Source organism: Saimiri boliviensis, chromosome 12, assembly GCF_048565385.1.
Source record: "Saimiri boliviensis isolate mSaiBol1 chromosome 12, mSaiBol1.pri, whole genome shotgun sequence".
Classification (NCBI taxonomy): Eukaryota; Metazoa; Chordata; class Mammalia; order Primates; family Cebidae; genus Saimiri; species Saimiri boliviensis.
This window is the reverse complement of record NC_133460.1, coordinates 28,464,951-28,488,891: the sequence shown is the minus strand read 5'-3', so window position 1 is coordinate 28,488,891 and position 23,941 is coordinate 28,464,951. Positions and strand designations below refer to the sequence as shown.

At 55.0% G+C, this 23,941-nt stretch overlaps 1 protein-coding gene across 6 annotated transcripts in view; it reads left to right on the top strand.

Annotated features, from left to right (window-relative positions):
- Positions 1-23,941, top strand: part of LDB3 (LIM domain binding 3) — a 70,091-nt gene that overhangs the window by 14,078 nt on the left and 32,072 nt on the right. The window contains exons 5-9 of one of the 6 annotated variants that reach the window (XM_039477787.2): positions 2,949-2,971; positions 4,347-4,550; positions 9,189-9,358; positions 9,808-9,844; positions 23,413-23,601. In XM_039477787.2, coding sequence (XP_039333721.1) covers positions 2,949-2,971; positions 4,347-4,550; positions 9,189-9,358; positions 9,808-9,844; positions 23,413-23,601 — 623 coding nt within the window. Of the gene's footprint in view, positions 1-2,948; positions 2,972-4,346; positions 4,551-9,188; positions 9,359-9,807; positions 9,845-16,709; positions 17,486-23,412; positions 23,602-23,941 lie in introns of those variants that run through there. The other 5 variants (XM_010340557.3, XM_010340555.3, XM_074382185.1 and 2 more) reach the window with 5 other exon arrangements.

Below are 23,941 nucleotides of genomic sequence, written 5' to 3'. Positions count from 1 at the left end.
CCAACACTTGTAAAGCTCTGAGCTTTGTTCTTTCACCCCCTGAGCAAAGTTCTGGCATGGAGCCACCCAGAAGAGTCACAGTAGGAACCTGGTCAGTCTGGCCCAGGCCCATGCCCTTTTCTTTGCCCTTGCAGCAGAAAGCACCTGTGCCCCATCAGGCCACCGCCCCCGTGGCCCTGAGCTTCCCCAGCGCCCCAGCTCTTTCTGGGATCTCCAGTGACGCTCACCACACAGCTTGCTTCCCTTATCCAAGCTGACAGACCTATATATGCATGCCCCCATGGTTTCCCAGGAAAGGACTTTTGCCAGAAAACTCAGGGAACAGTAGAACAGAGATGGCCTCCTTGTCCCGCCTTTGTTGGGCTGGTAGGTCTGCCTGGTCCTTTCCAGGGACTGGCCCCAGGCAGAGAGGTCAGCCTCTGGTGGCCTGGGAATCCAGGGAGACCCAGCTGCAATGATGATAATGTCTCCCCATTCTGACCCTGCACTCTGCCTTATGGACGAGCTAACAGTCCACATGCCTTATCTCTCAGCAACTCTCTCTAACACAACTCTCAGCAACTCCAGAGGTGGGCATGATTTCCTCCATCTTATAGCTGGAAAATAGACGCTCCGAGAGGCAAGTGATTTACCCAAGGTCACACAGCTAGTAAATGGCAGACAGAACTGGCATGCGGGTCTGCCTGACTCCACTTTGCATTGAGACAGGGACTTGTCTACCTGCTTAGGGAAGTGAGGGGCCAGGCCCACCTGTACTTCCCATGGTGCCTGAGGTACCCTGCTGCTGGTGCAGGGGCTGCCCAGACCCTGAAGAATGTGTAAGTTATTACTTAGTGCTGAGAGCAGCAGAGTTTGACAGTTTCCTCCAAGGGATGGTGGGTTAGGGGAGGGTGTGCAGTGGGTGCATTATCCAAAGTGAAAGCTGATGTTGCTGTTGCAGGCCATGCCGGCAGGAAGGGCTAGAGCGTCTGACCTGGGCTGGCCTAGGGCAACCTCTGCTGGGCTGAGGCCACCACCTTTGCTAAGTGTCTGCTCACAGGCAACAGGGTCATCAAGTGCTAATCCCTGTGCTTGTCCACGAGCACCTTAGACTCAGGACCCGTTCAGTCTGCACCCACCTGTGTGGTAGACACTATATCTCAATATAAATAATTAGGAAACAGGCTGAGACAGGTGGATAATTTGCCCAGAGTCACAGTGCTAAGGAGAGGCAGGATCACGACTTGAACTCTGTCCTGCCTGGCTCCAGAAGGAAGCCCCTTCCACTGCTCTCTCCTCTGGGCAGCTTGCAGTGCAATTCCTTGGCAGCTCGTATCCTCTTGGAAGGAGGAGAGAGAAACAGACGTGGTGCAAGGGCGGGCAGGCCTGGACATCCCTGCAGCCCCCTTCTCCTCCGCTCTGGGGCTGGTGCTGAAGGACAGTGTCCCTCAGGCCACGCAGGACAAAGGCTCCTGGGCAGGTCTTGCATCTTTGGTTCATCTTCCCCAAGACCCAGGCACTGGCACCTCTCAGATGTGTCTGCTGCAGCCATCCCAGCCCCAGGTCCTGGGTGGGAGAAGCTAAACAGGGGGCAGGAATCAATGCCAAAGAAGGAGCAGGCTGCCAAGGCAGGGCAGAGGCAGCCCCCACCCTCGCCAGGCCAACACTGCCCTCTGCAGGGGGCACCGGGCTGGCCAGGGCAAGAGCTGACCCTGCAGCTGTCAGCACTGGCCAAAAATGGAGAAGGAATGGGGCTCCGTGCTGGCCCTTTCTTAATATAGCTCCACTTGCAGCTATTTTGAGCCTGGGAAGACAGAGGGAATTTAATCAGTTCTAAGGCAGTGGCAGACCTGGGGCAGAGCAGGGCCCACTGTGCTGCTCGCTGGGGCTGGGGACCACTGACTTGGCTCCCCAGAGTTTGGCTGCAAATGACCAGGGCCAGTCCAGCCGGGGCCCAGGATCCTCCAGCTAGAGCCCATACTGGGCAGATTCAAGCAGGTGGCAGAGTTTAGGGAAAGATCTCACCAGCTTCCGCACTGTCTCTCCCTCACAGGCCCCAGACAGGGCCGCTGGCCACAGGGTCTGCCACTGCAGGGAAATTACATTTAAAAAAGCACAAGACAGACACTGCTTTCCCTACGGAGACCATGCTCTGGGAGGCTCTCTCTCAGGTCAGAGTGGGAGGCAGGGGCCTCTTGCTGCGCTGTCCGAGCTGGGCTGCCTCGGCTGGTCGCTTTCCTTCAGCAAGCCTTGAGCTGACACTTCTCCCTGCACCTCCTTGCTCCTCCATCCTGCCTCGTCGCTAGTCCACAGGGCCTTTAGAAGTGGTCCCTGGGGACCGTGCACCCCACTCCCCTACACCCAAAGAGAAGCAGCCAGAGCTGCCTGCATCTCTTCTGGGAGGGAGAGGAGGTCGGGGCTTGGCGGAGGAATAGGTAACCCCGTGCACACTCCACCACCCACGCCACTGCAATGCCTGCTCAGGACAGAACTCCAGAGCTGCCCCCACAAAACAGACTCTGAGTCCAGAGCTGCCAATGGGCAGGGAGGCCCCTGGGCCTCAGTCTTTTCCTTAGCAGCCACAGCTGTTCCTGTCTCCATGCCCAGCTTCCTCTCTGGGGTCTATAGCCAGACTTGTATGGGGGGATTCATGTACGTGGTGCAAGTGCTCACAAAGATGGACAAGAAAACCCTACTTCTGGCAAAGCAGAGGGCACTGCCCCCCCCCCCGCCCCCCGGCCAAGAGGAAAACACAGCAGCGTAGGTCTCTAAACCAAACCGAGGGTCCTGGACGCTGCGATTCCCAGCTCAGCTCTCCCTCCTCGCTCCCTGCTCTCCTCACCCAGTGCGGTTTGGGCTGGTTCTGCCTCCACAACGACCAGGCTGAGGATGGTCCTGGCGCTCAAACTCCTCCTCCTGGAGGAGCCTCCCTCTGACCACCCTGTCTTCTTTGCCCTTTTCCTCCCCAGGTGGTAGCCAACTCTCCAGCCAAGTTAGTATCAAAGGACAGCATGTGTGTGCGCTTGCGTGCCGGTCCCAGCATGTGTCTGCGTGTGTCTGGCGTGGACAGGATGTGTCTGTTGGCATGTGTACATGTGTGTGCCTATGTATGAGCGGGGTGCACTCATGCCCCTGGGTGAGCCTGCATGTGTGTGAAGCTAGAGTAGAGGCATCTGGGGATGGGAGGGCGGGCTCCATCTGATGGTTCTCATTTCATTCCCAATTTCCTGCTGCAGCTGCTTAAGACGCGCCTGGGGTCGGTGATGGTGTGGGGGTGGGTCGCGATGCTGTGCTGCTGCTGGGCCTGTGTGAGCCTGAAGACCTTTCTGTCCTGGCGACTCCTCAGAAGGGCTGGATATTGTCTGCCCGGGGAGCGCATCTATCCGTTGGAGGAAAGAGCCTCCCTTGGATAGAGGCTGGCCAGCCATATGGCAAGCTGGACTTGAGGGGTCTGGGCAGCTGGAGCCCTGCTCTGAGGAAGAAGCACATGTCCTGAAGCATCTGGAAGAGCAGAGCCCTGGGCCGCCAAGTGGGTAGCCTGCAGGAAGAGCCCCTTCACAGAGGAACCTTGCTCGGAATCCCTGTGGGTGCCCAGTGGAGCCGCTTTTCGCCTTTGGGGAGTTCTGGACTCAGCTTGGGCGGCTGTTCCCATCCCCTACCGCAGCCCCGCACCCCCACTCCCCCTGCTGTGTGTGGTGGGAGATCTCTCTGTGCCTGGCAGCCCCTGCAGCCCCTGGGAGGGAGCTCAGGCTGAGTCAGGCCCTGCAGGCCATCTGGGAACGCTGAGGTGGGCAAGGAAACCCTTCTATGGCCAAGAATGGTGGCTCATGCCTGTAATCCCAACACTATGAGGGGCCGAAGCAGAAGGATCAGCTTGAGGCCAGGAGTTCAAGACCAACCTGGGCAATATCATGAGACTGTCTTTAAAAAAAAATTTTTTTTTTTAATTAGCTGGGCATAGTGGCACATGCTTGTGGTCCTAGCTACCTCAGGAGGCTGAGGTGAGAGGATCACTTGAGCCCACAAGGTTCAGGCTGCAGTGAGCAGAGATCATACCACTGCACTGCAGCCTGGGCAACAGAGCGAGATCCTGTCTCACAAAAACAAACGAACAAAAACCAAGAAAGGAAAAAGAAAACCTTCTGCACTGGGCTTTGTGGGGGGGGCACCAAGGATTTTCCTGAATAGACCCAGACCACCCACCATCAGGAGGCTTGTGTAGCCTACAGGGGATGAGGGCGTCGGCTCTGGGAGATCTCTCTCGACACCCACCACGCCCAGCCCTTGCCTTGGTCACCCATGTAACCACCACCTGTTGCCCTTTTCTCCTCCCACTCCCTGCCCACACTCCCGCACCCCTCTCCCAGCGCCGACTACCAGGAACGCTTCAACCCCAGCGCCCTGAAGGACTCGGCCCTGTCCACCCACAAGCCCATTGAGGTGAAGGGGCTGGGCGGCAAGGCCACCATCATCCACGCACAGTACAACACGCCCATCAGCATGTACTCCCAGGACGCCATCATGGACGCCATCGCCGGGCAGGCCCAGGCCCAGGGCAGTGACTTCAGTGGGTAAGCACCTCCCTCCTCCACCGCCACTCAGCACCTGCAGAGCCCGAGGGGTCTGGGCCATTGCGCGCCATCGGGACCAGCTTTCTTCCCTCACGTTGGACCTCCTGTGAGGCATGGCCCTTGGAGGGGAGCCGGCCTTCACCAGGGCCTTCTGGAACATGGGTATCCTCTCTTCAGACCCTCTCTACGGTCAGCTTTAGGAGAGGGGTGGAGAAATGCAGAAGATGGTGGCTCTTCAAAGTGCTTCTCATAGCCTCTGCATTTCCCAGGCTCCATGAGGAGGCTGGCGTAAGAAGAGACTTCTGCAGTGCTCTTAACAAGGGGACCATTCTGGAGGCCCCCAGGCCGCTCACAGCAAAACTGTCCTTTGGGGAGGGGGACGTTGCCGGGTTCTTCCAGCGCTGAGAATCGATTCAAATACATTCACTGGGTTTCTGGTTTGGGAAGGGGTCTGCGACCAACCATCCACAGTACTGCTGGCAGCCAGTCCCACTGATGGCAGCAATCCCCTCCTCTTTGCCCCAGGAAGCCTGGCCTCAGGGCAGTGGCATTTAAGACATCCTTGGTTCCTGGAATTCACCCATTAGCTATGGTTGGGGAATTTGAGGGGTGGTAAAGAAAGAGTTGGTTGAAAATCATTTGTGGATGAAAAATGCTAGCAATGCAAACATTCATGCAGACGGACATCTCTCTGTGTGTCTCTGTGTCTCCCTCTCTCTGTATTCTCTTTCTGTCTTCCTCCTTGTCGCTCTTACTCTCTCTCTCCCTTTCTCCGTCTCTCGTGTGTGTGTGTGTGTGTGTGTGTGTCTGTTGTTTCTTACACACACACACACACACACACAGAGAGAGAGAGAGAGAGAGTCCCTCACTGTTTTCAACTTGGGAATATCACAGTGTTGGCTGATTATCCGTCTGGGCAACATCTTAGCCTTGGGTCAGGATCCCCTAGGAACTCTAAGGCAGAAAGTATTGAAATGATGGTGACGCTTTTTTTCCAAAGCCAGGAAAACATGTACTAAGAGGGATGGAGGGATTAAAAAGTCCCAGAGAACCCAATTGTGCTTGGCCGCTCCAGAGTCCAGCCAAGCTTTTGTGGCCATGATGTGCGTGCAGTTTATAAACAGCAGGCTCCCCAGGCCCAAGGCTGGAACAGTGTGGGCTCCCTGGGCTCTGCTGGAACTGGGGAGCCTGGAGCCCTCTCGGAGACGCAGTACTTCCTCTAGGCCACCAGAGGGCAGAGGTCGCCTGCCCTGGAGCTTCAAGTCAAACTCCCAAGGCTCAGGGCTACTGCTCTTTGCGTAACTCTGGACAAGATTGATTGAATTCCATCATTCAGAGCAGAAAATATGACCCTGCAAGTTTTAAAACACAACCATTAGCTCATGCGTACCCGGAAAAACAAGGCTGCCTGACTAAACCCCAGAGCTAACAGGGATTTCCTGTTAACATTTCTTTGTCACGTGTGTCCTTGGTGTGCTCTTAAAAGTAGCAGCAGTCGCCAAAGGGAAGTTCAGCGGAAAATAATGGAAGAACTGCTCTTCGCTAACTTTCTGCCGTCTGCACGTTGGGAAGACTGCTATCATCTTGTCTCACCACTAGGGCACCCATCAGTTTTGGAACTGATGCGCTGTTGATTAATCGAGGCTTCTCGAAGAACCTTTCCCGTCTCCCTCCCGTCCCCTCCCACCGCCTCCCTATTCTTCCCCTGGCGTGCCTGGAAAGGGTCCTCTTCTCTCCTTCCTCTTAACGCGGCCACGCTGGGCTGATGATGCCGTGGTGCTAGTGAGTAACGTCTCAGCCATAACGTGCTCCCATTTCTGCTGTTAATTTCCATGGTTCCTTCCTCACTGACCGTGTTTTTTCTCTTTTTCTTCCTCCTTCACCCACCCCATTCCCATAACTCATTTCTGACCCTAACCTGGCTCTCTTGTGTGCGCTGCCCCTCTGCTATCCCATGATGGACGCGCACTCACGGCTGGGTTTTCCTCTGCTTGGCAGGGCGTCACCGCTGGCGTAAGTAGATCCCGCAGTGTCTGTCCCGTCGTCCGTCTGTCTGGTTGTGGGATGGTGTGTGGGTTTGGTGGGATGTGTCTGAGGACTAGTGGTCAGCCCACGTGCTCTGTCCACGCTCCTCCTCACACCCACCTCTCAGCCAAATGACATCCCTTGCAGCCTGCACAGGCAAGTACTTGTCTCTTGGGGTTTGTCCCAAACAATGTCACCGTGGTCACAAAATCACAGAGTAATGACACTCATGCTGCAGGCTCCCCAGGCTGGGGGTGCATACCTGTGTTGTCTTTGCCATGCTTTGGGATAGCTCCCCACGCTTTTCCTGTCTGCACTGAGACAGTGTAGACCTGGACATTAGAATCCACACTGGGACATTATGCATGGCTAAAGGTGACAAGGTAACCTCTTGGAGGCCACTCCCCGGAATCCTCATGGGAAGTGGCTCTGCAGGAGCCAGTGCCTGCCATGACCACCCATGGGAGGAGAAAGATGAATCAGATTTGAGGGCTGCACACAGTGAAGTAAATGCAACGGTGACCCTGTGGAGTGTTTTCTGTGGCAAGAAGAACAAGCTGGAAGTGGGTCCAGAGAGTGGCCTTAGCCAGGGCCCCAGGCTTGCAGGACCTAGTCCATCTTCTCTGCGTATATTCTCCCTGAGCCTTGATGTCATGAAGGGCACTGCAGTTTCCTCATCTGACTCCCAGTCTTGGTCACAGCAGCAACACAAGTCCCCGGTCTTTGCATGGGGTGGTGGGAAATGAAGCCAGAAACGTGGAGTCCCAGGGGACTGACTCCAGGCAGCTTTCTTGAACCCTCGGAGCCAAGAAAGACACAGGGGAGCTCCTCCTGGGCATGTTCCGTGGAAACAGCAGCGAACACCTTCCATCCACTCTCTGGATTGCAAAGCTCTGTAGAGAGGCTCGAGGGCCTTGCAACCACACCTTCCCTCACCCACTGCCCAGTTCACATTCCTTCCTTCCCTCCCCTCCCAGTGGGTCAGGAGCCAGGACCCAGGAGACCTGGTTGTGACTTCTTGTTGCCCATCTCACCCAGACCTCAGGAACCTTTGAGACTCCTCCGTATGCCAGAAATGGCCTGTCCCAGCCAACAGCAAGATCCTACCCTCTCCTTTGCTCCCTGGGCAGCTGCAGGCTCCTCCTTGGGTGGACCCCAGAGGCCTCTGCTGGTCTTTCCCATCCGATCCCAACCACAGGCTGCCAGTGTACCTAGAGTTCTTTGGGCCAGGGCAGGACCCTCAGGGAAGTCAGGGCTACCCCACCCAACCTCAGTCACCTTTCTGCACCTATGCTCTTACAGCCCACCCTGAGCCAGACACAGGGACCAGTCCTGGGAGACTAGGCCAGTTCCCTGTCCCACTCCTTGCAGGGAGCGTCTGAGACCTGGACAATGTCAAGATTCCTCTCCCAGCCAGCCAGCCCTCTGGGGGAAAGGGAGAGGCAGGCAGGAGAGTGCTGGACAGGGCATGTCTCCAGGCACAGATCCAGGGCCTCCCATAGGCAGAAGCAGCCTTCCTGAGCCCTGTGACTACAGGGGAACTAATGGAAAGGACACAGGGCGAGCAGCCAGGAAATCCAGGTTCTCACTCAGTGCGGCTCCTATCCTCTGTAACCTCGAGCTAGTCGGCTGGCCTGTCTGGGCCTCAGTTTCAGCATCCGTGGAGGAGAGGGCTGGGCCAGCAGTGTGTTATTGCTGTGGGCTTCACCTGAGCCCTCCCAGGCCTCTGAGAAGGTGGGCTGGGTGGCTTGGTCCTCTGGCCCCCCGGCCAGGGTGAGTGGGCACCTTTCCATCATGGCCTGCACTGCAGTCTGATTCAGGCTGGGAGGCACTGGGCCTGAGGGTCTCTCGGGTCCCTTCTGGCTCTGATCTAGGATTTGTTTATTCAGCCAAGAGCTTTGTGTCCCTACCATGTGCCAGACCCTGGGAGTCTAAGGGAAGGTCACCTGGTCTCCCACAAAGGGCTGTGCTTCCCTGGGACAGAGGACCAGTGGCTCCCATGCAGCCCTACTCCCAACTTCCCCAGGCCAGAAATCCCCTGTCCCTTTAGGCCACGCCACGGCCATGCCTTGCTGCCTAGTTTCTTACCACCTCCCGGCAAAGTCTGCCCGCTCGCACTGACCCCCGTCCTCTTCCAGGGCAGACCCGGCACTGGCAGCTCCTTGTTCGGATTCAAAGGTGGGAGGAGGGCAGCAGATGGACCCTGAGGAAGCCTCTGGGTCCCCCAAATGGCCTGTCCCCAGCCAGGCCCAAACTCATGGCCTGCTCAGGGAGGTCAAGGAAGACCTGCTCTGTTTCCTCCTTCTGTAAAGGGGATCTGAGGGTGGGGACGTCTCTGGGCCTAGGCCTGGAGTGAGCACGGGGGAACGGCAGACCCGAGGGACTTGAGCCTCCTGCCTCTCACGAGGGAGAGGAGTCACCACTTCACTACGACCACACTGAGCACCGAGGACCCAGGTCGTGCCCATGTCTTGGGGTTCTCAGACAGCAGTGGGTAAAGGCAAGGTGGGGACAGAACAATAGGGGCCACCAGTGGGCACAGAGCAGGGCCCCAGCGGGGTGGGAGCCAGGTTCCAGCCTAGCCCTCGCCCACGGCCTCTCTCTGCATTGCAGGAGCCTCCCTGTTAAGGACCTCGCCGTAGACAGTGCCTCTCCCGTGTACCAGGCTGTGATTAAGAACCAGAACAAGCCGGAAGACGAGGCTGACGAGTGGGCCCGCCGCTCCTCCAACCTGCAGTCTCGCTCCTTCCGCATCCTGGCCCAGATGACAGGGACCGAATTCAGTGAGTGCAGGCCCTCGGGGCGGGTGCAGAGAAGGGAGATGCTGAGGGGCCACCAGGGGCCTAGGCCCAGCCCTGCAGAAGCCAGGGAGTCCTGCTCCCTGCCCTTGAAGGTGGGCTGGCCGTGATGGTTTCTTCTGGGCCCCTCAGGTGGACTGTCCAGTGACAGCCGCCTTCTGCTCCAAGGCCAACTCCCAACAGTGGGCAGCAGGCTTGGGGAGCAGCTTCTGGGCGAGATGACTGCCCAGAGCTGGGATGAGACCCTCACAGGCCACCCGCTGACTCTTTCCCAGTGTCCTCTGGGACCTCTGCCCAGCACACAGTGGACGGGTGAGGGGGCAGTCACCACACAGGGCCTGGCTGAATCTTGGGACTCAGTGCCCTCAGAGCCCCAGCAGCTTTCCTTGCTGTGTCTCCTGTGAGTCCCCTGACCTGCTCCTTTCTACCCACAGTGCAAGACCCTGATGAAGAAGCTCTGCGAAGGTCAAGGTAAGCGTCTGGACTCAGGCTCTGTGACCTTGCCCTCTAGCCCCTTCCCTCCCCGGGCAGCCCCCAGGCCACATGACTCATGCAAGGAACCTCTCAAGTTCATGGATTTGGAAAGCCCGGCCTGCAAAGGGCTCCAGCTGACAGTGGCTTGAGGCAGCATCCTGGGTCAGTGAGGGGAGCACCTGGACCCAAGTCTCTGTACCCCAGGCCCAGGCTACAGGAACAAAGGCTCTGGGCTCTCCCAGCTTTGTCCCTGGGCAGGGGGCAGGGCTGCTTTGGCCTTTGCTGGGCTGCTGAGAATGAGGGCATCTTTCCCTGTGAGGACACCCGGCTGGCCCCGGCTGGCCACCTTGCCTACCCACTCATCTCAGGGCCTGTCCCCCTGTGAGTCCGAAGGCTGGGCACTGGGAAACAGGTATGCAGGGGGCTGTGCTGGACATGAACGCCTGACCCCTGGACTCACCTGTCCAGACCTACATTGAGGTACCAGCTCTGTAAACTGCTAAAAGCATAATAGCTGCTGAAAGAACAAGCCCTGGACATGAGGACAGGTTTGTGCTAAGCTGGGGGTCTTGGGGCATGGTTTCCCCAGCAGCGGCAGGTCTGAGGCCACAGCCACTAAACCTACCATGGTGGCCCGTCAGGTGCTCATAGCATGAGGTGGGCATGAGGGGGGCATGCTGTCTTGGAACTTACTGGAACCCTCTAAGGCTTTCCATGGTGAGGAGTGGGGCTCAGTGTGATTTTATGTACACTTTTTGTGGCAAACATGTCATCTGCATGCTCTTCCTGGCACTGTCTGCCTTGAGCCAGTGCATCCTGTGGTGGCCTCTGTGCAGGGGGCTGAGGCTCCTAGGCACCCTCCCACCCTGGGCCAAGCTTTCTGTACTTGCTAACCAGCAGGCCCAGCACACAGTGGCCATGGGATCCACACAGAGTAGGACTCTGGAGCCAGCTTAGACTTCATGTGGATTTTATTTTTGGACCAATATTTTGCCAACTCAAGTTGCTCCCATTCTCTGACCAGGCATCTAAGCCTCAAGTGGGGTCTTCCCAGGCCTGCCAAGGATGGCATGCAGTCCCAGTAACAGTTCTTAACCCTTCAGTGCCTTCAGGGCATCTAGAGAGTCCGCAATGAAGTAATGTTTGTTTTAGCGCAAAAGTTCAGCTCCAGCTACTTTGAGTGCCGGAGCCCTCGGCTGTCTCCCCCAAGCTGTGCTCCACTGTCCCTGCGTGCTGCTCCCATGCTTGTATTGCCCTCCTCTTAGAAGCCACCCATGTGACTGCTTCAGTGAACAATGCAGATGTTCCCAAACATTTGATGGAGGAGTCTTTAAATCACACACCCCAGAGCAAGCGGCTTCAAAATCCCCCTGGGTTCCTTCCAGCAAGAGGCCAGCAGGGGGCCTTTTTCCTCCCTCCTGAAACACAGGGCCCTGCCTTCCCGGCCCCTGCGGCTTCCTTCGGGTTCCTAAACATTCTGCTCCACGCTAGTATGCAAAGAGGTCAGGCTCAGCTTGTGCCTCGTTAACTGTATGTCATTAGAACAGGAAAGAGTACCGTGGAGGTGGATTGCAGCAATCTTTCGTCTTTTCTTTCTCCTGGAATATTCACAGGCTCTGCAGAGTTACTGAGTGCGGACAGCACAAAGGCAGTAGTGAGGGTGGTCCCCAGGCCTCGTCCTTGGCCTTCCCCTTCTCTCCTTCCAGGAGTATTTCTTGAAGTTTGTTTTGCCTGGTCTGGAGGGTATTCGAAGTGTGGGAGGTTAGTCTTTCCCCCAGCAGCCTAACCCCACGAAAGCTTGCTTCAGCCCAGCAAAAGGCAGCTTTCGGAGCCTCTCCCCGAGCTAGGGCAGGGTTTCATCCCAGGGGAATCTGGAAAGAGGGTCTGGGAAGTGGCTCCAGTGGCTTCCTCCCTCAGCCTCAGGCAGCTTCCCTGGCCCCATCAGTACCTCTCTCTGGGGTCTCAGGCCCCGCGTTAGAGGCTCTGAGGCACCCAGCCAGCCTCTGCCCACGTCTGGAGGGGCTCTTCTCCTTTCTTCTGATTTTAATTTCTGGAGGGTTGTCCTCATGGGCAGAGCCATCCATGTCACTGAATCCCAAGCAGTTATCTCATAGACCCAGAGGCGGGTACAGTAGGTTTAGCAGTTCTAATCTGTCTGTGATTCAAGCCTAAAGCAGTGTCTGTGGATACTGGTCATGGCTGGGGCCCCAGGCTCACCCATGTTGCAATCTGAGCAGAAGGGAACATGACTTGTCCCACCCTGGTCCAGGCCAGTCAGGGGTCTTGCTCCTCAGGGGCCTGAGCCACATTTCTGTCTGTCCCCACTCCCAAGATGGAAGCTGCACCCCTAGACTCTCCTGACCCATCTTGCTGGCTGAGAGTAGCTACCACCTCCTCCCAAATCCCAGCAGGGATTCTAAGGATCTCTCTTGAAGGCTTAGCTTCCCCAGGGAGGCTTCACTATAAACTGCTTCCAAGTGTCACTCCAGCAGAGCCTGTGTTTGCCAAGCCTATGCACAGTGGCACCTACACAGTCTTATGCCTATGCCAAGGTGTTTTCTCCTTCCTGGTGATGTGTGGTGAGAAAGTTAGCAGGAATGTTGAGTGAGTAGTGTCAGGCATTCTGCACCAGGCAGGGGCTCTGGTGACCTCTAGGTCAAGTATGAATCCACATGTCAAGAATACCTTGCAAACTTTCCCTTCACCTCCATCACTGCTCTACCTCCAAGCCCCACCCCCTGCAGAGTCCCAGGGCAGCTCACAGCCCTATTCTCCTCTGGCTCCTGGCTCCTGATAGTATCTCTGTGTCTGGTAGCATGTAGCTTCCATCTGCGGCTGCGGTGCTAACCTGCTGGCCAGCCCAAGACAGAGTCTAATTTCCAGGGACCCCGTCTTTACAGGTGAGGTGGGGGAGGCCTGAACAGCCCAGGCATCAGCTGCAAATTTGGCTGCCCACCCTAGAAGGATCCAGGCACCTTAGGAAACCGTCCAGACTGGCTATAACATCAGCCTCCTGCCTGCTTCCACATGGGCGCTACTGTAGTAGGTATAGGTGACGCTGTGGCTCCCCAGTTTCCACTGGAGGTAGCTGAAATAGTGCCTCCATCCCACAAGCTGAGCCCCTAATCTCAGAGTAGTCGCCACAGCTTCCTTCTGACTTTGGAAAGACATTCTGGGCCCTGATCATCCAAAAGTTCAGATCCACATTGGGCAGACACGCTGGGGATAGGGGTGGGGACAAGCCCAGCTCCGTGCCACGCAGGGCTTGGATCTGTGAGCATCCGGATCCCACTGCCTGGGGGAACCATCCTGGATGTAGCCCAGCATGTAACCCAGACGTGCCCCTGATCCCTCATAGGTGCAGCCTCTGTGTTTCCCTGATGCCCACCTGGGTAAAGAGCTCTGCATCTCCCCATCTTTCCAAGCGTTAAGAGCAAATCTTAGTGAAGAGTCCTTCGAGTGGCTGCAGGTGAGGGTTGCATCACGTAGCCCTTACATCCCAGACCATGTAAAAAGCCTTCCATGCCCCTTCTTCATCATGTAGCCATTAAGCTTCTTCCAACAAAATGCTCGTGCTCACTGGCTCCCCACTTCCCTGCTGCAGCCTCGCAGATGCCCCCTCCCCTCCCTCTGCTGCTCAGTCTCTCGGTTTCGCCCCCGCTGCAGCCACCTCGCTTGCACGCACAGGACCCTGCCACCAACGCTCCCCACACCCCGCCTTGCCAAAGGGCCCCTTGTAAGAAGGCAGTGAAAAAAGTACCTCTCCTTTTTTTGATTTTGAGTCCCTGGTGTTCTGCCACCCTAGCAAGTTTGAAAACGACACTGGAGCACCAGGGATGTTGCCCCAGGTGCTGCCGCCTGAGCAGCCCCAGGGGGGTCTTCTTCCTTGACCTTGCTCTCCTGTCTCTTTTCCTCTCTCCTGTGCCTTCCTATCCTGGCTCCTTTCCTTGGCTAGCTGAGGATTTCTAAACAGCTCCAAGCAGAGCATGCTCACTAGATCGGACTCTCCAGGACTGTCCCTGACCCTGTCACTAAGCACTGATAGCAAACTGTCACCCAGCCACCACAGGCCTTGCTAGGACTCGGCGATTTACAGGCAAACTGTGTCTGATTTTGTGCCCTGTGTTCTAGGTAGTGTCTATGGGGTGGTCAGGACTGCTTGTAGTGCTTTCAGCAGGGCTTAGGGAACCCGACACTCGGCCTTTGCTCGTGCCGTCTCCACCCCTTCACTCAAACCTCAGACAGGCAGGGATGTGGCAAGGGAGGAAGACTCCAGCACTTAGATTGTGATTCTCCCCTGTGTTTCTGTGTGGCTTTAGGCCATTCATGTGACCTCTCTGGGCTTCAGCTTCCTCTTAGTATAAGGAAAGTTTGGACTAGAACTGTGGTTTTCAAATATGTTATATATTATCAGGGGGCCCCTTTTGTCAAACAGTCTTAGACAGAGAACCAGTATGCAGGACTCAAGGGACAGAGACAGAGAGAGAGAGACTGCCAGGGAAAGCAGGTGCAGGACTGTGGGACTCTGTGAGTGTGGAGACGTGGGGGCCAGCCTCTGAAGACTGTTACTGTGCAGAAATATAAGGCCAGCACTGCCACATCTTCTTTTCAAAGACTTAAAGTTGCTCTTCCTGATCTTTATATGCCAGTAATTCACTTTTTCTTTTGAGACGAAGTGTTGCTCTGTTGCCCAGGCTGGAATGCAGTGGTGCGATCTCTGCTCACTGCAACCTCCACCTCCCGGGTTCAAACGATTCTCCTGCCTCAGTCTCTGAAGTAGCTGGGATTGCAGGCATGTAACACCATACCTGGTTAATTTTGTATTTTTAGTGGAGACGGGGTTTCATTCACCATGTTGACCAGGCTGATCTTGAACTCCCGACCTTAGGTGATCTGCCTGCCTCAGCCTCCCAGAGTCCTGGGATTACAGGTGTGAGCCATCATGCCCAGCCAACATTGTTTTGTTTTGTTATTTGAGATGGTGTGAAACAGAATCTCGCACTGTCGCCTGGGCTGGAGTGCAGTGGCGCAATCTCGGCTCACTGCAACCTCTGCCTCCCAGGTTCAAGCGATTCTCCTGCCTCAGCCTCCCGAGTAGCTAGGATTACAGGTGCCCGCCACCATGCCTGACTAATCTTTTTTTTTTGAAATGGAGTCTCGCTCCTAACCTCTTAATGTGAAAAAAAAAAAAAAAAAAGAAATGGAGTCTCGCTCTGTCATCCAGGCTGGAGTACAGTGGCACAATCTCAGCTCACTGCAACCTCCACTGCCCAGGTTCAAGTGATTCTTCTGTCTCAGCCTCCCAAGTGGCTGGGACTACAGTCACGTGCCACCACGACCGGCTAATTTTTGTATTTTTAGTAGAGACAGGTTTTCACCATATTGGCCAGGCTGGTCTTGAACTCCTGACCTCGTGATCTGCCCACCTCTGCCTCCCAAAGGGCTGGGATTACAGGCATGAGCCACTATGCCCGGCCAACTTCTTAGTCAAACTTTTTGTTTGAAGATAATTGCAAATTCAGTGCAGTTGTAACAAATAATAGAGATCCCATGTTCCTTTCACCCCGTTTCTCCCAAAGCATCTGACATCGGTACAGGCAAGACATAGAACTTCCATCACTCAGGATTCTCCATGCTGCCTTTTTATAGCCATACCCACTCCCCTCCAGCACCTGCCCACCTCCTCAGCCTCTGGCAACCACTAATCTGTGATCTGTCCTCCATTTCTATAATTTTGTCCTTTTCAAGAATATTATATAAATGGAATTGTATAACATGGGACCATTTAAGATAGGTCATTTTTCAATCAGCATAATTCCCAGGGGTCACCCAAGTGGTTGAGTGCCCCAATAGTTCATCTATTTTTATTGCTAAGAAGCATATCATGGTATGGACTTAGAAATTACTTTTTAAGTCGAGTTTTAAACACTGTACAGGTTAAACATACGGTGTTTGTGGCTAGATGGGGTCCTTTGGCCCCCAGTGGGCACCTTTGGTCTGGAGGATGTTATTGGCTCTTCCAGCCTGGAAGGCCTAGGGTTCTGGCGCCTGCAGCACTGGCCTTTCTCAGGTGCTCTCTTCCTCCATTCATTCCCATGTTTCTGGCTGCTGCTTGCCTGCTCTGTACTGTGCCCTCAGCTGAGCAGGTGTGGGTTGAGCCCCAAGAGTACCCACTAGTGGGAAGTGGCGGGAAGTCCTGGCTCTCTGTCTGTGATGGTGGCCTTGTGGGTAAGCACGTGTGTGCCCAGGCTGTGCTCAGGCCTGGTGGACAGGGGTGGGCAGGGGCCATGTGTGAAGGCTTCTCTTTGGGGACAGTGAAGGCTTATTGAGGCCAGGGCAGCACGGGGTGGGGGGGCAGGGCTGCCCACCAAGCCTCATCATGGGTGATAGGCGCTCCTCCTTCTTGATGCCCAGCTAGGGGACAGAGATCATGCGAGGTGCACCTGTCTATCTGGTTCAATCCTGAGAGATCAAAGCCAAAGCAGCCCTGTCCAGCCCTCACTAAATGGGCCAGAGAAGCCCCCTTTGCTCAGTCTGCTCCAGGGCCATTAGCCAGGTCTCTTCGCCATGGCCCGCACTCACTCAAGTCAGGGACTTCAGTCCCTCCATCCTGGTCCCCAGGACTCTGGGTCTTGCCCTAACCAAGGCCTGACCACTTAAAGCGTACCCTATGGATTTTATAGCTTCTCCAAGCCCATTGCCCCTCTGCCCTCTGCCCTCCCATGCCCTCTACCCCAGCTGTTAGACAGGGGAATGGTGAACACATCCCCTAACCCCTTTCATTCTTCCTCTCTTCTCTCTCTCTTTCTGTCTCTGTCTCTCTCTCTTTCTCTCTCTCTCTCTTTCTCTCTCTGTGCCACAGGGAAAGGTTTGAAACGGAACGTAACAGCCCACGTTTTGCCAAATTGCGCAACTGGCACCATGGCCTTTCGGCCCAAATCCTTAATGTTAAAAGCTAAAAGGCTGCCTGGAATCCCCCCACCCTGACAGGCTGGACGCCCTCCCTCCTTCCCCCCACACAGATCTGGCATGTGAGCCCCACGGTGATGCTTGACAATGTATAACTGTGCTGGGGGCACCTCTGATGGCCAACCACAGCATTTTTGCCTCCTGCCCACCCCAGAGCTGATGCTGGGGCCCAGCCCCCTGCAGCTCTGCACCTCCCAAACCCACCCCCAGGGCAACTCTCACTACCCCCCAAATAGCCTGTAGCCTGAGCTCCTGCCCTTTGCACAGGGCCTTAGCTGTAGACCAGAGAGGGCATGAGGGGTTTGCTAGCATAACACCCCAGAAGCAAGGGAAATGGATGGGCTACTGCTCAGTTTCCCACTATCCTTAGCTCTTGGCCTCATGCCCTCCTAGAATGAGTCACCTGTAGATCAGGGTCTGGGGAAGAGGCTGAACCCTGGCCCTGTCCGGCTCCCTCGCTGCCCTCTGGAGCCCAGAGCAGCTCGGAATAGGGCTCTTTGAAGAGGAAGTGGAAGCCCCAGGGTAGATGAGGCAGAGACCCCTCCTGGCAGTGGTGAGATGGGGTTGTGCACCCTCCTTTCTGTACTGTGTGTGCTGGCTCCATAGTTGTCTCTTCTGTACATATACGCATGCTTGTTCTGAAATAAAGAGGACTTGAAGTGAACCACACCAAGCCCCAGTCATGCTGTGCCTGTGTGTGTCCCACCCAAGAGGAGCTGTAAGGGCAGGATCTGGGACAGAGAGAGGACAGGCACCAGCAGAAGAGGGGCAGGGGCAGTGTCCACCAGTCCCAGGACCCAGCGCAGCTCTGCTCCTCCTACTTTCCTACCCAACAGGTCCCGAGCCCAGCTGCAACCCAGGGCGGGAGGATGGTGGTGGGAATCTGTGCTGAGGTCTGTGGGCAACCTTAGTCACTCGCAGGACAGAATGTATGGGAGTACTCAAATGCCCCCTGCCTCTCCTCCCACACCCTGCTGCAGCCAGCAGACTGAGCCATCATCCTGCCCTACCCCATCAGAAGGCACCCGCAAGCTGTTCTCCCAGGAAGGAGCTACTTATGCTTGGTCCTGGTCCAGAGGCGAGAGAAGGGCTCCAGTGGGCACACCTGGGCTGAGGAGCAGTTCACAAGGGAACTCGGGGGGCCAGGGCCGGGGCTTAGCGGGGAAGAGATGGAAAGCAGCCCCTGCAGAGTCTTGCTCAAGTGGCAGGAAGCAGGAGGGCTGGGAAGGCTTCCACCTGGGTCTTGCTTCCAGCTCTCACCTACCTGTGGCCTTGTCCTAGTCCTGAGCATTTAGGAAGAGCTAGGAAGAGCAGCAGCAGCCAAAAAGATACCAGCCAGGCCTCGGCTCATGTCCTGCTGACCTGTGAGCCACAAGCTAGCGCCCCATTCACCTGACCCAGGCCTGACCACTTAGAAAGTAGATAGTACCCCATGGATGGCAAAGCTTTTCCTGGCCAATTCCATGTTACTTTCCATTGTGTGAAATCACAGGCTGAGGACATGAGAGTGGCAGCACTTACGTTAGAAGCAGATGCTGAGGCCCAGCCCTCAAAGCTCTCCTGCCTCCTCTGTGGTTGGACTGGCCAGACCCCTGCACCCATTCCTGCTGCCTGGCATAGGCTTTTTCTCTGCCTCCAGGAACCTTAGCAATCCCACCAGGAAGGGTTGGCGTGGGAGGCCGCTGCCTCCTGCCCATCCACCCTGAGATTTTCCCTAAAGCCCCCTGCCAACCTATTCTGGCCTCCCACCTCATCCTGCCTCCAGCAGTCTGATGCCTGTACCAGGCAGGCTTCATCCTGGCTGGAGGATTCCCAAGGGGTAGAAAGGGGGATAGTTGCCTTCATCTAGGCTTCCTGGAGCACACCCATATTTGGCTGATGTTTTTCGGAGGACTTGCAAGGCCCGAGGGTGGGTTGGGGGCAGGGGGCTGCCAGACAGAGTAACGTCCTGAGCAGCGGGTATCCTGAGGCTGGCAGAGAACCTTAGCCAACCACTAAGGTGGGTTCTTGGACCCCTGTTCCCAGCCCCCAGGCTGCCAGAGCCCTCTTGGAACCACCAGGTTGAACCCCTGCCTTCCCGCCTTCCCACCTACCCCAGATCCCTTCATGTAGTACCCTGGGGGGCCTCAGGCTGGGTTTCATGTAAAGCACTAAGTATTAGCAGGAGAGATGTCCTCATTTAGCATCCGGTGTCTATGGACATTTGTGGAGGTGCCTGACTGCTGTGGGTGCTAAAGGAATCGGAAAGGGCCGATATGGCTATGTTCCCAATGCGAGGTTGATCATGTATGGTCCAGAGACAGGGAGCATCCCTCCAACTGGTGGATCAAAGAAGCCTTCCTGGAAGAAGAGGTCAGTGTGTTTTTATCTTCAGGAATGGCTAGAATTAGAGTGGACACGGACACAAAAGGCTGGACAGATACTCTAAGCAGAACGAGCAGAGGTGCTGGTGAGAAGGAGTGTCCCAGAACCCCAAGTTAATCATTTTGGTTGGAATGAAGAGAATGCAGAGGATGTCATGGTTAGTAGTGGTCTGCACCGAGACTCCAAGGCCACGGTATTTTTGAATGTATTTTGAAGGCAAAGTGGAACTAGCAAAGGCTCCAGGGCACCTTTCACACTATAGCTGATGAGGCATTCTTCTCCTAGATCACAATGGCAATGTGGACCCTGGAGTTGCAGTGGAGCATTTCTGGGGCAAAGTGTTGCCACTCAGGGTTCCCCTGAGCCACAGTCATCAGGCATCAAGGTGGAATGTAGACTCGGTGGGTGGCAGCATGAATAATTTCAGACCAATCTCCTGACTGGCATTCTGTCATCATTCAATCAACAGAGATTTTCATGCTTCACCATCTTAACCAACACAAGTAGCATCATCACCCCAAAAGTGGCAATCACCCCTTCAGCACTATCAATACATTCATGAGGCCTCTACCATCACCAACAGTTCTGACCCAAGTCCAGTGACAATGACCCCAAGACCCAGCATCACCACCACTGCTATCCCATCCTTTCCAGACAGAGTATCGTAGTTATCAATAACAGCATCAATCAAACCCCAGCATTCCCACCAAGGGCCACCATGGAAGAGCGGGGACACACAGTCAACATGATCCACCTTGATGCTGACCAGACTGAGGGAAGAGATGAGCTGAAAAGGGGACAGTGACCAGGCTGTGTTTCTCCTGGCCATGCTATCCCCCCCATGAAGCCATGAGCATTTGGGTCTAATTTGGTTTGATTTGGTTTTCGCTCAGATGTTTAAACGTCATTATCACCAAGGCAGGAGGAAACTGTAGATCTTAGACCAGGCTGGGGTGATCTCACCAGCACCGTCTTTAGGAATGAAGCCAGGGCCAAGTAGCTTCTCTGCAGTGCTTGCTCTATGATGCCCCTGTTAGGATGCTTCTGGGGGCTCATGGAACTTCAGGTAGGAACTGACCTGGAATAAGATCCTTTGGGATATCCTTCAATGCCTCCTCTGCCTTCCCTAGGCCCTGGCTTCTTGGAGTCTTTAGACAGTGGTCCTAGAGAGGATGCCACTCAGGAAGAACCCCAAGCAGCAGGCTCACTCAGGTGCACACCCAGATACACCTGGTGGTGACCATTGTCCTGGTGCTGTGGTCAATGATGAATTTCCTAGGGCCCACATCCAGCTCCAACTTCATGCCCTGGAATCCAGGGTTCATTTGGAGATATGGCTGGGGAGAGCAGCAGGTAAGCTGGCCTATCAGTGAATTGGAGCCAAGTAGACAGGCAAAGCCAATTTCCTATTTGTCCTGCGGAATACTCTCCCCAACCTGGACACTATCAGTGCCCTTGTTCTGTGCAGTATCCTCATTTCCGAGCAGCCTGCTGGAAGTGTGGAATAGGGCCATGGAGAGCAGATCAAGGAGGCCAGTGTTCTGTGTCAGCCCAAGCCATCCTCGACCATACTTGCCCACACTGAGAGGAAGGTCTGAGCAGCCAGCTCAGTGGTGTGGCTTCAGAGACTGCAGCTACTTCTCTGGGGCTGTCACATCACTGGCATGGCTTCCAGAAGCAAGGTTCTTTCACAAGTGGCTGATGGAAGAGCCGGGGCCAGGCACGGCTGCAGGCCTACAAGCTGGGCTACCCAAGGCTGCCTTTTCCTGAGCACTAAGTCAGGGAAGACCCAGGCAGGATGTAGCCACTGCTCTTGCCCATCCCGAAAGCTTCCCACACAGTTATGGAGAAGGATGGCACTCTCTCCCATGGTGGCAGTCAACCCTCAATCTTGTCACTTCTCCAGTTCTATTCTCCTGTGACCCTCTCACACTATTTCATGGCCTTTTTACCATACACCTCACCAGATGGAGGAAAGCAATTCAGTGATGCTTCCGCAAACAGCTCAGGGTCCGCTTGCATTCCTATCTTGAGCAGACCCTGGTAGTGCCAGCTACTCCAAGTGTGGCCCACAGACCAGCAGCATCAGCATCACCTGGAAGCCTGTTAGAATGTGGACTCTCGGGCAGGCATGGTGGCTCACGCCTGTAACTCCAGCACTTTGGGAGCCTGAGGCAGGCGGATCACCTGAGGTCAGGAGTTTGAGATCAGTATGGCCAACATGGTGAAACCCCATCTCTACTAAAAACACAAAAATTAGCTGGGCATGGTGGCACATGCCTGTAATTCCAGCTACTCGGGAGGCTGAGACAGGAGACTCTCTTGAACCCGGGATGTGGAGGTTGCAGCGAGCTGAGATTGCGCCACTGCACTCCAGCCTGGGCGACAGAGACAGAGCGGGACTCCATCTCCAAAAAAAAAAAAAAAAAAAGAAATGTGGACTCAGACTCTCAGTCCTGTCCCAGACCTACTCAACTAGGATTTCATTTTAACAGGATCCCCAGGGGCTTCAAGCACACGCGGAAGTTTGCGAGGTGTTACAGTGGTAAAGGCTCAAGCCCTTTTCTGCCACTTCGCGGCTTTGTGATGTTTTACTAGAGACACGATCTCTCTGGACCTCAGATTTCTCATCTACAAAATGAGGGTCACAATCCTGAACACTCAGGGAGGTTGAAAGGATAAAATGGAGTGATAGGGTAATTTCTTATACTGTAGCAAGCACTCAGTAATGGAAAGCATTGTTATTCTAATTATTTCCAATAAGAATAGTGCCTTTTATTGGGGAAAGATTCTACTTGGTTTATTTCTTCCTCTATGAGGTACTGGTTAAGGATTCGAATCAAAACAACCCTCAATCAGATGCTGCTGTTTTTGCTGATGAGTTGTAGGACCTTGAGCAACTAAATTCTCTTTGTTACCATTTCCTCATCTATTAAATAGAGTCCATGAAACCCTATCAGAGGGCTGCTGTGAGGAAGTAAAGACATCATAAGGAATGCCTGGCACATAGCATGAGATCAATAAACAAACTGCATAGTATAGGCGGGAGTCGTTCCCACCTGCAGGAGCTCCATTTATCCAGTTGCTGTTGTTGCAAATCCAAATACAAGTCAAAGAGCAAAAAAAAAAAAACGTACATTTCTTTGCTTTCCTATAATTTAATTTCTGTTCTCTGCCAACCCCATTTCACAGGTAGCAACCCAGCTCTGACTGCTCTTGTCTTCCGAGAGTGGGTCTAGGGAAGAAATGGTTGCAGAACGCCAAGGCACTCAGGGTGGGGGCGTGTGGGCACACCTTGGTCCTCTGTCAGATTCTGCCTGCACTGGCATCTGCGGGGACAGCCCCATCCCATTTGGTCCACACTGGCAGAGTGATCACCTTTCTCTTTCTCAGTTACAAAGTCTTTCAGACCTGCAGGTGCTCAGGACCATGTTCTAGTCACTCACGGGTGCAGGACAAATCCTCTACGGCACCCAGGCCACACAGAGGCATGGGGATCTTTGGGCTATTTCAGGTCTTCCTGGCCCCTCTACATGGGCATGGGGAACCCTGGGGTCCTACCATTTCCCCAGGGTTGACCTTAAAAAGGGGCACAGGGGCTTCTATTCCTGAACCCCCATGCCACATTGCCCACTTGCGTCCAGGTAACCTTGCTCTGCCTGGCATGGTAGCTTTCAGTAGTGTGGATTGTTGGTGCCCTGAGTCCTTCAGCGCCCAAAGCCCAGGTTCTCACAACTCCAGAGCCTAAGCCCTTGGCACTCAAATATCTTCCCGCTGCTTTTTTTTTTTTTTTTTTTTTTTTTTGCTGCATCATCCGTTCTCAAGGTAGCGTATGGCCCTGACTGAATGCGGAAGAATGAAAACAGGATCAGGGAGGAACCTGGGTGGATAATTCCATCGGCTTTTCTACCACACTATGTTTTGCTGAGAAAGAAAAATTAGGGAGTACAGAAAAAAATTGACGGGTAGGGGCGGAAAATTCCTTCAGGATTGAAAAAGTTTTTGATGTTACTGGGACGCTCCTGTGGTCTCAGCCTCTGCTCCTGGGATCCTAGAGAAGCTCCTTCCCTGAACTGGAAGACACACTCTCTGAGGATCCTGCTCTGTTTGCAAGGCAGGTGGCATTTTCTGCCCAGCCTGCCTCTGCTGCAGTCACCTGCCCCCATGCAGAGGGGACACACAGGGTCTCCAGGCTCCCTTGACCTGTTGTCTTTTTGGTCCCGCCCCATCAGCACCCCTATTGAGCATGCGCCGGTGTGCACCAGCCAGGCCGCCACCCCACTGCTGCCCGCTTCCGCCCAGCCGCCTGCTGCTGCCTCTCCCAGTTCGGCTTCGCCACCCCTGGCCACAGCTGCTGCCCATACTGCCATCGCCTCCGCCTCTGCCACAGCCCCTGCCTCAAGCCCCGCCGACAGTCCAAGGTAACTGGCCCACAGGTGCCAGCCTGACCCTGGGGAAGGGAGGCAGGAGATGCCCCACTCTGGGTCCACCTGTGGCCAGCTATGTCCAAGGCAGTTAGGGCTCACGGGCCTGGAGGAAGCCAAGGCCAGTGCTGCTTGGTGCACAGTGTGAAGGGGAAGCTGAGAGTGAATTTCAGGGCTGTGCACCACTGTGGCAAGGACTGTCACTCTGCTCCCCAGGGACACATACAACAGTGAGAGAGGTAACCGTCCCTCTCTCACACACACACAAACACACAAATACACACACTCATACACACACAGATAACAAAAGGGGACTGTGTGGAAAGTCTTTGTTCCT